This window comes from Pezoporus wallicus, unplaced genomic scaffold (genome assembly GCF_028554395.1).
Source record: "Pezoporus wallicus isolate ANWC-B61680 ecotype Strahan unplaced genomic scaffold, APGP_CSIRO_Pwel_v1 contig_4264, whole genome shotgun sequence".
Taxonomy (NCBI): domain Eukaryota; kingdom Metazoa; phylum Chordata; class Aves; order Psittaciformes; family Psittacidae; genus Pezoporus; species Pezoporus wallicus.
In genome coordinates this window covers 535,771-550,758 of record NW_026637102.1, presented here as the reverse complement: position 1 = coordinate 550,758, position 14,988 = coordinate 535,771, and the positions used below count along the sequence as shown (strand labels likewise).

The 14,988-nt window shown below is 45.8% G+C and overlaps 1 protein-coding gene across 1 annotated transcript in view; it reads right to left on the bottom strand.

Moving 5' to 3' along the window:
* HK1 (hexokinase 1) overlaps positions 1 to 2,706 on the bottom strand; it is a 37,071-nt gene extending 34,365 nt beyond the window's left edge. The window contains exon 1 of the mRNA XM_057403290.1: positions 2,548 to 2,706. Coding sequence (XP_057259273.1) covers positions 2,548 to 2,610 — 63 coding nt within the window. The 5' untranslated portion in view covers positions 2,611 to 2,706. The remainder of the gene's footprint in view (positions 1 to 2,547) is intronic.
* Positions 2,707 to 14,988: the final 12,282 nt, after the last annotated feature.

The following is a 14,988-nucleotide window of genomic DNA, read 5'->3' as shown; positions in this document are numbered from 1 at the left end:
AAAAAGTCCCTCTCTAGATTTCTTGTAGGCCCCTCTAGGTACTGGAAGCTGCTTTAAGCTCCCCAGAACCTTCTTTTCTCCAGGCTGAACAAGCCCATCTCTGTCAGCCTGTCTCCATAGCAGAGGTGCTCCAGCCAGCTGCTCATTTTTTTGTTCCAGAAACTGCAAATTTGAAAAAAATTACCTCAAGCTTAAGGGGGGTGTAGAAACCCAGCAAAACCAGTATGGAAGCACTAGTTCTTAGACCCAGGGTGTCCTGACAGCCTGAAATCACCAGACCCCTCTGTGCCCCTCTGCAGGGTTCCTACCACAGAAAGGCAGCACCAAGCATAGTGCCATGCAGGAATGGGACACCCCCCCCCCAAGAAAAAAAAAAAAGGAAACAGGATCCCAGAGGAAGAAGGATGTGCAGCCTTGGTGAAGACCCAGTAACATACAATCCTAAATTCACCTCACTGGTACTTGTAGCCCATTCACACCCCTCCTGTGACCCACAGCAGCATGCTCAAGGTGACCTCCAACCTGTGTCTCCGAATACTGAGCAGGCAGCTGCCATGGACCAGAGAGGCAGAGGAGTAGCCACTGTGGCCCAGAGCCCCATGGGGCAGAGTGGTGAGGGGGTAACACATTGGTCGGCAGCCCCCAGCCACAAGCACATACCAGCAGAAAGTGCTGCTCTTCCAGAAGCAGAGAGGAGAGGGAGGGACCCAAAATGAAGCCATTTAGGCACGTATTCCTGTAAGCAGCATGCTGTGATAGAGCACAAACCTCACAAGCAGCACCCTGAGACAGAGCCCCACAGGGAACCAGGGAGCAGAGCCCAGAGGCTCCCAGCGGCTGCAGTGCAGCAGAATTATGGGGCAGAGCCTCTGACTGCTGCAGAAACCCTCCATACAAGACAGCCAAAACTGAGGGGGCTCAATATCCGTTCCAAAAGGATATAAACAGGAAAAGATGTCTTACATCCTCCCAGACCAGTAGCCTGCTTGTTTTTGTTTGGGATTTTTTTTTTTCCAATTGGATTTTTGTTTTATTTTTCAGACAAAACCAGATTGATCCATAAGAACACTTTACAGTTCCCTGGCCAAACAATTCCCATGCTGTCAAACAATAGCAGCCCCATGGTGCCAAACCAGCCCGTAATAAATAACCCCCGGGAACACCACAGTTTTCCCCGTGCCTGCACACTCCCACCGCGCCTTCCCCACACAGCCTTTCTGCAGGTCCTCAGCCAGCACGCACCCTTGTGCTTATCCTGGGTTTCTAAATATAACAGGCACAGCGAGACAGAGAAGGCCTTACCCAGGCATGCACGCCTGGCACCAGCTGCAGCATCTACAAATCCTCCAGGAAAAGGAAAATAAGGGAAAAGGGAGAGCTACATACATGGGGCCAGAAGGTACAGAAAGCTACAGGCTGCGCAAAGCCTTCAGCTCCTCACAACAACCGCTGGGCATAAAAGCAAAAGACCTAAACCACAGAAGATGTGGAAAATATGAGGCGCTGCCCTGGGTTTTATCCAAGAGAGGAGTTGGCATGGATGAGCATGGCTGGAGTGAGGCGGGGGGGGGGTCACCCACATACAGCAGCTGGGGTCTCCCTAGGCGCAGCCAGAAGCCCAAAGGAAGGAGATGTTCTCCTCCCGCCAGGCCAAGCCCTGAGACCACTACAAATCAGCCCTGCTAACGCTGACACTGAGGCATCCCCAAAATATGTTCGGGATGCCTTCAGCAGGTGCTCAGCCATGTGCCTAGGTGGGTCATGCAGCACTGCTGGAGGTGGCAGAGGGGAAGCCTCTGCTCCCTGACGTCATCCTGGCTCTGAGACAGACCTGGGTGATATTTGCAATTATTTTCCCAATTTGTGTCCCTGCATCCCTAGCCCCAGGCTCTCCACTCCCTACAGCACTGCAATGTGCTTAGCCAGGACCTAACTGCCATGTTTTTATTTATCCTGTGCTCTACACCCATTTCCTTGTGGCAGTGCTAAATCACAGGGCTACAACCGTACAGCTCTTAATGCTAAAGGAAAAGAAAAGCAGTCCATAGAAATACTGCTTCTTATTAAGCACAACTGACAACCACTTCCTGAAAATTCAGGACCTGCAGTGACACATAGTTCAAAAACTGCCTGCTCTTTGCCTTCGTCACCCCTGCTCTGGAGTGACAGATGCCCTCAGGCACCCTGGGGAAGAAGGGGAAGTCCCCTCTCCAGGAATGCTGGTGCCTTCTACAAACCCGAAAGGCCATCACCACCACCCTCTTTGCCAAAGCCCCCCAGCTCCTGCCTCGCTTTGCCGAGCTCCGTTTTCGCGGCCTGGCTCGCTGTGCATCACCCGCGCCAGGCAGCCTCCACACTGACCCCCCTGATCCGCTCTCCACCGGGGATGCTCTGGGGGGACCGTCTGGCTATGCTTAAAAAAGGGTTTATTCCCCTTTCTCCCACAGCACGGTCGCTACGGGCACAAAGCAACAAAACCAGCAGGAAAAAAAAAAATAAATAAAAATTTGTGCGGGGGGCAGCCCTCCCTCGCGGGGGTCAGTCTACCTTTTTGACCTGATCCTCCTTCAGCTCCGTGAAGTAGTAGGCCAGGAGTTGGGCGGCGATCATCCTGCCGGCTGCAGCAGGCGGCTCCGCGCACGCAGCGATGCGGCGCCCAGGGATGGCCGCGCTGCCGGAGCCGCAGCACCTCCCCTTCCTCCTCCTCATCGGGGCCGGCCCCGGCCCCGCCCGCAGCCCCCGCTCCCACAGCCGGGAGGCGCGAACCCCTCTCCGTGTTATTTGTGGCAGGCAGGGCCCGGAGGATGTGAGGAGGGCAATGCCCTGCCGTACCCCGAAGGGTCTTTCACAGCAGCCTTGGAGACAGGCTGCTGAAGGCTTCCCGCCGCTCCTTGAACTCTGCTGTGGTACGGGAAGAGTAAACTGAAAAGCAAAATACATAAATGAATGAATAAACAAATAAATTTAGGGAAAAAAAAAACAAAAACAAAAACCCCAATAATATTTCCAGAAGAGCCTCTGCGCTCAGAAACCATTGAGAAAATAGCAAAATGGTGGGAACCTCCACTAATACCAAACATCCCCACCCGGGTGTGATGCCTTCTCCCACAGTGAGCAGGACCCGGCCTGGATCCCCTAGGCTTCAGGCTGAGCTGCTATGAGACTTGCATGGACAGGGAGGGGATGTTTGGTATGTTTTGGAAGCAGGTAAGTGCTTTGACAGTTGTACTTTTGGGGACCTCATATTTCCATCAGCAAAATCCCCACATCAAATATACTGACAGACAGAACCTCTCCTCGCTGTGTGTGCTGCCCACATTTTAGCCACATTGAAGTGCATTCCGAAGGAGGCATCCACCACTGTGAAGCCTCTGAGGGCCCCCATGCACATAAGCAAAGCGACACAGTGCCCCTCCAAAAGCTGAAGGCCAAATGCAGATGGCCAAAGTGACACGTGTCAGCAGCTCGAAGGGCTTTTGCCTGAGGCCTTGTCAGTCCCTGTGGAACTTGTCAGTCCCAGGAACACATACCCATGCAAACACTGGTGATACTGGAGGCGTGATTTGCATAGAGATTGTCTACCAAAGTCTAAGTGAATAAAAACCTGTTTCTTGAATTTCCAGCCTCCTTTTCAGTGCCATTTCAAATGATTGCACTGGCCAAAATCAAGAGCTACTTTGGCAGACATATCCTCCTCTAGACTGCTCTAGCTGCTGCAGGCAGGGTGGACAGGATTTCCTACCCCACCTTACTGCATTAGATTTAAGCTCAGAGAGAATTTCATCAAGTGTTTCACTGATGTGCATGTGTTACTCCTGCTCGGTTTATTGGCAAGCTAATGAGCAAACACGCCTGCAGTCTCCGGCCTGCTTCAGTGCAGACTCACCAGCATCGCCATGCGACCAGGCACGGTTGGAGCTCGCAAGGGGCACAGGAACATGGGGCCGAGCGCCATCATCCTGACAGCATCCAGCAACGTCACCCAGTCCCTTAGACAGGCTGATCAAGGTCTCACTCAATGGTAATTCACTGTTCAGCCACACTCATCCTCTTCTGCCAGTTAGAAACTAATTTTAATTCCCAGCCCTGGCTCACTCCTGTTTATACTTTGTCATCTGTTAAACCTTGTCCTTCAGCTGAAATTACTCTCCTCTGTCTCATATTCTATAAATACAGAGGAAAGTAACCATATACATCCTCACCTTTGCTTCACCAGGGAAGACAGACCTGGCTCTTTTTTGGTCTCCTTTCCCTGAGAAGCCAAGGCTGGTTTAGCAGCCTTTTTCCTCACTTGTTCCAGCCTGAACTCATCTCATTGAACAAGCAGCTTAAGTTGGGTAAGTTATTCCAGTGAAGGCAAAACCCATTGTGCTAACATTCACAGTTCTCCTACTGGAAATATGTCACCAATCCCCTTCCCATTAACAAGCACAAACCCTGAGGCTCCCAAGCTTGACTTGATTCCCCCATATCATCAGCCACCACTCCCAGGAGATGGCAGACCTTTCATCCCATGCAAAAAAAAATCCTCCTTGTTCCCATTTCCCCAGCATGGTAATGGCATCCTGGCTGCCAGAGATATCCTCATCAAAGAGCTGCTCTGCAGCAGCCCAAATAAAAATTTAGAAGCAAAAAGTCACTTTCTGCACATGTGCATTTATATTTGCCTTTTGTTGCTGTATGACCACCACCTGGCACTGCTCAATTCCCGCAGACTATATGTTACCTCCTGTAAACAGGAGGTTTACAAGCCCTACTTTCTATCCCCTCCAGCTCAGATACCTAAATACACGATATCCACACCCCCCCCCCCCAGTTACCTGCAGGAATGCTTACTCATTCAGCTAAAACACTTTGTCACAAGTTTAAGTGTTTTCAACTAATCTTTGACCAAAGAAAGCAATTCAGACCATCTCCTCTGGCTCTCAAGGAATCTGAATTAGCCACCTAAGAGTTTGGGAGGTCCAAAATACACAAAGTGGTTATGAATAAGAATGGTCTTCTCTTTAACATACCTGTCTTAGGAATGTGCAAACAGCTGCTGAACATGGTATTCAGGAAAAACAAACTCTACAACCTAAACACCATTAGAGAAAAAGTAACAGTCCATCCAAGGTAAAACAGCTGCTGTGTTAAAACATCTAATATTTTTAAACTGCTCCTTGCAAGGATAAGTAAGAGTGCATGACCAGCTTTGGTGCTGTAACCAGTGCCAGGATGAATAAGCTTTCCTCCTACCAGAGAGCTGGAAGGGCATCTAAATATCCCTATAGACACACAAACCATTTGCAAGCCCTCTTTGCGTTGCCAGGCCAGCAGTGATCACACAGGTGTTATTTTGGGGGGCCTGGGAGGAGCTGTGTACAGGCTGCCTGGAATGACCAACCAGCTCTTCATCTTTGCCTCTGCAACTCTTGCATGCTTCCTTACCATCTAGCCCTGGGTTTTCCCTTCTGCTTTACTGGAAGAGATCAATTCAGCAGCCAATTAATTACCAGCACCTAAGGTACACTGCCAGGCATCCAGCAGGCTGTTTTGAAAGCCACTGTCCTTTAAGACAAATTACTGGAGGCTGAACATGACACCCGATGACTTGCAGCTATTTTGATTGTGCTCTAATCATATTGTCCAGGTTTGACTGTACTGAATTATTTCAAATGACTGAAGTAATTCCATGCATCAGGTCTCCTGGATGCAGGTTTGTGGTTTTTTTCTGCTTTGCCCAGTTCTTCATTAAATGTTTACTGCTCTATACAAGTCTGCATTCAGATTTGACGCCTATACAATGAGAGGATTTTGAGTTTAATCATGCCCATCACAGTTTTGATGTACACGGTTGCTATATGCTTTCTATTTTTGTAAGGAAACAATGAAGTTGTAGCTGTGTTTGTTGTTCTTTTTCTAAGTGTCTGGAAAATGATCCGTCCACTTTTCCTCACATTGCATTTTCCTGTCAAAATACTTAAAGCAAAGTGAAAGAAAGCAACATCTCTAAGAAACAAGTTCCCAATTCATGACAGCATCTGACTAAGAAGGGAATTTTTAAGTAGCCTTTGACGCTTCCATTCCAGGGTAGGAAACTACGTGTTTGCACAGAAATAATCATCATTCATTTGTGCTGAACATGGTGCAGAAGCTACTAAGAAAATCTAAAAACAGCAGAGATATTGATTTGATAAGCAATTCAACTGAACAAGGTTAAATGCATTATGCAATTTCACCTTGCCAGGAGGCACAGCAAGCAGACACTACCATACAGCCAGCCATGATGCTTTATCGCATATTTCCCCTATTAAGAAACAAGATGAGCTAGGAAGGCCTTGAGGGGAGCTTATTCCATGCACAGAAAAGGCCATGACACATGCAGATGGAGCTGTACCACATAGAAAGTGGTTTTTATGTTTCTGGTAGAGCACACAAGGCATATGTTTCCAAAAGATGAGCACTTTCCTTGGGAAACATGGAGCAAGGCACTGGATAAACAAAGAGCCAGGACAGGCTCAGCACATCTCACAGAGCTAACTACCACAGGTTTTGCCTCCATTCAAACACTGGCACAGCCTGAAGCCAGAGACTGCATGTGGCTGTCAGGCCCTGCTCCAGTACGTGTATTGAGAGAGAGGATGGCCACCACCAGTCCCAGGAAAGCAGGATCTTGCCCTCTGGTGACAAAGCTGAGGACTGCCAGTGCTAATAACTGGCTAACAGCTGTTTAGGTTTTTTTTTTAATTAATAATTTTGGTTTATATTTATATTATACACTTTGTATACAAATAAATCTATTTTTCTGTATTATCAACATTATAATTTATAATTAAAATAATTTCATTAAGAAGGTAACAGCATTTTCCATGCCTGGCAGCATATCCAGATCATTGTGCAGTGTCACCTCCACACATATGCCACTGTTAGCACGCCACAGCAGCAATACACAGGTCTGTGCCCAGCCCCAATGCTGTCCTCACTGGGTCCCCAAGAGAGGGGACAGAGTGCAGAGCCCATGTGATATTGGGCAAAACACAAGAAATCATCCCTTATACTTCACCTCCTGCCTCAGTAGAGGGTTGCCACAATACCTAGTGTATTTTAGGCACCAAGACTAACGGGGACTTCTGACCTGTTTTGTTGGAGTTGCTCCAGAGGGAGAACAAGCTACTTTTTAACAAGTCCCTTTGGAGGGATTTTAGCACTGTTCACTGAGCTGAGCATTTCAGGGCCAAATGACACTACTCAGAGCTATGATTTTTCCAGACTTAAATCCCAGTGACCTCCAAAGACAAGGCAGTATTTCTGTAAGCTGTGTACTACACAACTAAGGATCACAAACAGCCATGTCTAGACTGTGGCCATGGTGAGAGGAGAGTGGAGAAGAAAGCAAATCCAGCAGAAGAGGAGCACTGTCTACTGGTTTGCACAGGAACAGAGACTCCTGGAGCAGATGGATATTCTCTGTTTCTCACCTCCTCACATCTGAACATCAGCAGATGTGGTGAGCTGAGACACTTTTTACTTTTATTTCTTTAAAGTATTTGCTGTTCTTCAGCATCAGACAGATGCAGAGAACATGACCCCCACAAAACCAAGAGACGTAAACCAGGAAGCATATAAACAGAAACCCAAACCCTATGATTTATAATAAAGTTCCACTATTTGGGAGGCCTGACTGAAGATTTCTTTTTAAAACTCTTGGTAATAGCAATCTTCTTTAAACTGGGGGCAAACCAGCTGACTCCGCTGTTAGTTAACTGATACTTCCAAAAGCTATATGCTACACTGCAAAGGACTTCTCTACCCAAATCCTCCATGGGGAAAAGAGGAAACAGCTCTCTGGAGTCAGTCACACCACCACAAAATTTAACTTCTAGCTCCTGTGTTGCACAGCAGAGCTACTCTACACAGCTGAGGAAGTTGCTAAAACTTTGTGCTCTTTACTGGTTTCTTGTGCATTGTTTCAAGAGAAAAAAGAAAAAACAACAACCACACTCATCACACACACACACACAAAAAAAAAAGAAAAAAAAGAGGGGGGATAAAACTAAAACCATAAAACCCCCAATGCACATGAGAGGGCATCAAAGGCAGCACAGCTGAAGGGTCACGGTTTAAGTGGAGGATTAACAGCACTGTTTATGTCCAGACCTCCCCTGCTGGCTGGAGGTGAAGTAGGATGAGGAGAGGCATTTCCCTGCTGTAGGGAGAGGAACTTATTATCTGGTATTTTATAACGTTTAAAAAAAAGCTACTTGAAACCCCAAACACTGTCCCATGACGGATTCCTTCCCTGTAGCAGTGTACGCAACAGCTGCTGGAGGGTCAGCTCTCTCACAGCATGGTCTCCCTTCTGCTTCAGGCATTCCCAAAAAGAAGCACAGAGACCGACTGGAAGAAACAGACCCTTTTGCTGTGGGGCTGATAGATAAATCAGTAAACTGTTTCCCATTCTGTTTCATTCCCCAGCAGATAAAGTGAAATCACTGCTGTACTAAAATGCTTTGTGGATGATTACAGGCATCTCAGCATCCCAAAGAAGAATCCCCAGCCATGAAAACATGTCTATTTCAGTGATAGCTCTACGGAGTGCAGGCATAAGCCTGTGTCCATCCACAGTGCCAACAGCCATGCTGTTGTTACCCATCAATCCCAGCCAAGGAAGTGCGTGGTTAAAGCAATGTCAAGATAACAGTAAGCAGCTAACACAGAATACAACACATTCTTGTCCATGCAAGATACTGAGTCTTGTATTAATGCAAGTTACAGTTAATTAAAAGTCAAGAGGTTTTCCAACCCCCTGTGGTTTTTCAACACAGATCCAGCCTGCTCACATTCCTGGGCACTTTGCATGCAAGTCTACTCACTTTGCTTTATCCCCTACGCATAAACGTGAAATACAAGTGTAATCCGTCCAAACTCATTTTTTCCCCCTTCTGTCTGGGTATTCACCACAAGAACTTCTCTCTCCCCAGTGCTACAACTCATTTTACAATAATCCACAAAAGGAAAGTAACAGCCATCCCAGTTTTCTGACTCAAGTTGGGACCCTGCATTAATTTGACATTTTTCCCACTGAGGTGAGAATTGCTGCATCAAGCAACCACTTTTTCTAGTGCATTGGCAGTAAGTTATTATTACGAACCATATACATACAAAACAGACATATTTATATGCACACAGAAGCATATCAACAAACTCAGTTTATAAGGCAATAGAAAGGCAGTGGTATTATGTTGATGAACCTAATGTTAATGAGCTGCCTTTCATACCAGGAAGTGAAACATTTGTTTTATTTCATAAACATCTCTTGATTCCAGCATGCTGAAATGAGAACAAATGCAGATTTTTGATACTCTACTAAATCCTCATCACTAGTAAAAAAATGTTAAAAGAAATTACACTGGAAAAGGAGCAAATATAGAGTGCAAACTGGTTTGAAATTGGAGAAGTCAAGGGATGAATTTAAAGTATGACAGTTTGATTCAAATCTTTTATCTTGAGGAGGCAGTTCAACACCAACTAGAGGGTGTCTGCATAATCAGCAATTCACTTAAGTGATGAAACAGTTACAATTACTTAAATAAAGGAAAATATAACCTAATTTATTCTACTATACAGAGACAGCTATCCTGAATCTGCATTCACCTACTCATGGATCATAGAGCTCATTCGTCAAAGTTTATTCCCACACTCATTGTGTGGGAAGAATTACAAAAACAAAGTAAATTCTTCATTCTTGCAAAAAGCAGTTAACCTCCAGAAAACAGCTGGTTTCTGTGCACTGGTATGCACTAGTATGCACTATCCCAAGAAGGTTTGAATGTCAGAATCCAAATTGATGCCTTTTAACTATAGTGCATCCTTGCTGCATGATGAGTGAAACCATAATGAAGAGATAGTACTTTCAGCATAGAGAATGGGACCTGCTCTGCTCTTTTGGCTATCCACTTATTCAGAACAAGGTGATACCTCTCAACCCAGGCAAAGAGGCCAGTTTCCACTTCATATACATCTTTCTGCTTGATCCAGCACTTGATGCTAGTGAAAATCAGTTTGCATTGCAAGTCCCAAACCCACAAAGGTGCAGGCATTAGTTGCAGAGGCCTTAAGTTTGTTCTCCTTTTCCAGCAAGATGCAGTGTAAGAGACTCTCCTCCCAGGCCAGGTTAATATCCTCATGATACGGAGCTCTCCCCAGTACTGACTTAACGATCCCCACCCTTTAGCCCAGAAGGGGTGTGAAGCAGGTACTTACTTTGCACAGTGGGGAGCAGCAGTAGCCAGGCATGTCCAGGGTGTTAGGCTCCTTCCGTGTGGCCATAGCGAGAGCACCTCTTGCCACATCACATTGTCACCAGAGGGGGCTGTCAACAAGAAAGGAGGCAGAACTATAGGTTTCCACATCTCCCTCCCCAACCTCAGGATGCCTTTGAAAGCCACACACTCCACAGACAGGTGCTCTCTTAAAAACACATCCAGCAGCTGGCATACAGCAGATGCAAACCTATGGTTAGCATCACACCAAGAGAGAGGGGAAAGTGGGGTCATATGGGTTATAGGCCACATCTGTGATCCAGAGTAATGGTAGAAATGGGGATTGTGTTGGCAAAGCACCAACCCTTGCATGGCTCTGAGATACAGGGGTGCCGTGGGATTCCTGCTGCACACAGGGAAGGAGAGTTTAGCAAGCAAATGCTGAGCGATAAAACACCTGAGTCCTGCTGTTTGTTATCCTAATCAGAAAAACCCACCAAGCCTTGAAAATTCAAAATATTCACATTAAAAATCAGAGCAGGAAAATGGTCACAGATGGTGGACTTGATGCTGAGACTTGTCCAGTAGCAACCACAGATTTTGAGCTGCTCTGTGATAATTTAGCGATACCTTTTTTTAGCTAAAATCCAAATCAGTCTAAACAGAAACTGGAGATTGATGCAAGCGGCACCTTCTCTCTCCCCACCGCAACATTTGTTTCCTGAAGCCATTCTGTCTTTCTTGGGTCTTTCTGGATGCGTGTGCCCAAGGGATGGCAGTGGGACTGAGAGGTCTCTGTGAGGAGAGGAGGATACTGGCACACACTAATAACCCTTTCTGCACTGGAGAAGGTGTTGTTTTCATTTTGTCTTTGTTTCTGACCATCAAAATCTGTTTTAATTAATTTCCCCCAAGTGGAGTCACTTTAGCCCATGATGGTAACCAGTGAGCCACCTCCATCCTTGTTTTCACCTGTGAGCTTCTTCCTCTTATTTTCTCCCCCATCCTGCTGAGGAGACTGAGAACAGGCCAGGTGGGTATCAGGCAAACACAGTCAACGTGCCACACCAGGTCAAATACAAATCTAGGAGGGATTCTGGACCCCTACTTTCATTCTCAGATTTTTACATGCAGAAAAAGTAGAGGGGGTATAAAACATTTGTCAACAATTTCATATATGTGTCAAAAAGCTAGTTCTTATTTTAATTAAATACATTTATCCAACCCTCTGACCCCTTCCTGGGAGTAAACCTGAGTCTGGCTGCACAGCATAACTACAAGAGATGAATTATCTAAACCAAGAAGTTTTTCTTGCCACCTCAGTGCTTTGAATGGGTGACCCAACTCTACGGGCTTCCTGGTCCACAGCTGTGCCCCTAGATTCCAGCAGCAGTCCCCAGTACTCACTGCAGCAACATATAACCCCATCCTACTTGTCTTGCCCTTCCTTCCCTGGGGAAGATAAAATTTTTGGCAAAGCAGAAGTATCCCCACAAAAGCCGCAGTTTCTGAGGCCACTACAACTCATCCCCTGCTAGTTCCTTTGACAGCTGTCATGAGTTTACCACTGCCATCTGGGACCTGACCCAACATCGACAGACCCTCAGGGCACTTCCGTCTCCCAGCAAGGTTACAGATATCTCTGCTCTAACATTTGACACCAATACAAATGTTTTAATCATAGCTTTCATCTATAACCATGTTTTGGACAAATAACAGCAACAACAGGGTTTGACTTGGTCTCCTTAAAACTTTGACCAGAGCTGGGACAATAAGTCCAAACAATTTCCAACTGCAAAACAGGAATTTGCTTAAAATTAAAACTGAATTTTTCACATACCCTTGACTTTTATTTGGAGAGCAGTCTTGACAGTAAGACACAACCACCAGCACAAACAGGATTCCAAATATATTTGAAGAGTAGAAGAGCCTCTCTGCAGTCTGGTGACGATGGTGCTTCATTTGGATCTGCTTTCCAAACACTTACACAGCATCCCCTTCCAATCACAACATGCCACTTTGAAATGCCAGTACCACTTAGCTCCTGAGTCTATTAGACCATGAAGCAATAAACCCAGAGAAACAAAAATAACCCAGATACCTACTTTAGCACCCAGTTGAGTTGACAGGTGTTATCCCGAGGGCTCCATGGCAAAATCATCCTCAGGAACACCATACCTTGACCTCTGCACAACAGGCAGCATGAAGCTGATTTCTAAAAACTGTAGCGTTTTCCCCAAAGGTGCTAATATTAACTATAGCCCTTTGTTTCTTTGCACTCAAGGTTTCTCCCTGTCAGCTTTCTGGCATTTGCCAGTGTGGTGCACGCTTTACTGGGCAGATATTAAGCTGCAAATTCCTTCATATTTCTCTATCCACAGCATTCTGCAGCTAAAGCGCTAGCCAGCCAGCAGATGAAAATGCCACTTACTGCTTACTCCTGCTGGAGTTTGTTGAATTAAAACCTCTTTGTTTGCAAGCTGTAAACAAATTCTTCTTAATCTTTCAATAAAAAATGTCAATTATGCTCTTTAACAATGTAACTTCATTGTAATGAAAGAAGGCATTGCTATTGCTCTAATCGTGATAGCATATCAGCTGCTTTTAGAGTCAATTCCTTTTTGTGCAAAATTTAATGACCATGCAATTATTCAAATTTCAGACTAACAGACTGGGCTTTAGACTTACAGCGCTGCTCCCTTGCTCTGAAAGCACACACTTGAAAGCAACAGAAAAGTCCCTAGAGCAGAATTTCTGAATTCAGAATGCAAAACACCTTCACAATTCATTCAGCGCAGCCGGACTCAGGCCCATGTTAAACACAGCTACTTCATTGGAGAGCCAAGGAAAGAAAGCCAAATTCTCAGCAGGCGCTTCTCAGGCCCATGGCTTTCATTTGGCTTCACTAGGAGCCGTGTTTATGTCCGGCTTTGTCGTCCCTCTCTAGTTTCACTGCATTTCCTGCAGAATCGCTGGCCACAGCAGATGTGCCCTTCAGGCATTTCAACTTTTTTTTTTTTTTCCCATGCCAGTATTTATCCCATTTGTTTCCAGAATCAGCTGCAGCTCCCAAATCAGCGCCCGTAACTTTCCGCTTTGAAGTGGTCAGGACGTGCCTGCTGGGAAAGCTTCTTCCTTCTTTACCTGCTCAGACCCTCACAGACTTTCCCTCCATTCCCTTTCGCCATTCATTTTCTTTTCCTGCAGAGAGCTCCCCTCTACCATGAAGTTGTCCATCACCAGCTAATCTGCTTCACTAACCGCTTACATTCCAATAGCTGCTCTTGGCATCCCAACTGTGCTTTATTTATGCTTTCATGCAGCTGCAGCCAGAGATGGCTGTTGCCCCAGGATCTCAAGCTCACCCTACAAGGTGCCTCCCCCACCGTGGAAATCCCCTTCATGCTAACCTAAGCCCCGCAGGCCTCATCCCCTCCACATCTCCCTGCTCTCCAACTCTGCGGCAGCAGAGTTCAACTTTTATTTTGCTGCAGGAGGGGACGCAGCCTGCACCGATGAGGACAATGGCCTTGCAGGCAGCACTCCCAATCCCACAGCTAAACAGATGGTTCAGCATCACAGCGTGATTTGGCATTGGCCAAGCCAGCCCTATAGGAATGGGGACTTCCTAGGTGCACAGAAACCTTTGGCAAGCTGATCATTCAAATAGCAAGCAGCAAATTAAGAACAACAAAATTAGCCCTCCAGTAAACTAAATTGAATATATAGCAGTAGTGGTTTTGAGAGCTGACCCCTGGTATTGCTGAAATGCCTGAGGCAGGGAGCTTCATCTTGCCTTCAAGTCCAAAGAAAATGGATGCCAGTAAGGCAGCACCCCCATTGCCTCCCTCCCCTTTTATCCTGCCCACAGAACAATAAATTATGAACCAGTTAACTCAATTACATCCTTGAATAGTCCTTGTAATGCACTGCTTTTAATGTATCAGATCTTGCATTGCTGCTATCCCTTTTCCCCACTGTTAACGACTTTAAAGTTGTTCTGATATGCAATAACGAATTTATGGGGAAGCTTTGACTGTTGATGTGCCATACTCTTCACATCTCTTCCCTCTTCTCCAAACAGCCTTCTCAACAGAAGGAGAAAATACAGTGGCAATGAAGGCATCTCAAGTCACCCTCAGATTTTTTTTTTTAAATCTTCTTTTATTAAAGCTTTGGCTTGTTGTGGTTTTGGTGGTTTTGGTTTTTTTGTTGTTCTTTAGCTTATGTTTTTCTAGATAAAAATAACAATTTAGGGATTTGGTATTTATTTTTTTGTTTTTGTTTTTTTTTTTTAAATAAGCAGTCAGGAAAGATCAAGGGTGAAAGGATCTTCTTTCACTCCTTCCAGGAAGCTCCTGCTTGCTGAGGTTCTCCAGCATTTGGATCCTCAACTCCTACACTGGAGACCTCCAGTCTGGAACTCTGTCCATTTTCCTGTAGCCAGTTCCTTGTACCAGTGGCAAGGGTTTTCTGGAAGAATGCGTTTTTACCAGGTTTCTTACCAAATCTGTTCTCTCTTCACAGCACAAAGCTTTTACTATCACTAGAGGTGCCTGGGCTGTGAGAGACCCTTGAACACAGAGTGCAGACTAAGCATAAGGCTGGGTAAGGAAGGGGCTGGCATCTGGAGGAGATTAAGAAGTATGCAATGAGATTAAAGTTATTTTGGCATTCCCCTTTTAGATAGACATGATCCATCACGTGTATAGCACCTTCAGTATGCACCTGCAATGTGATAGTA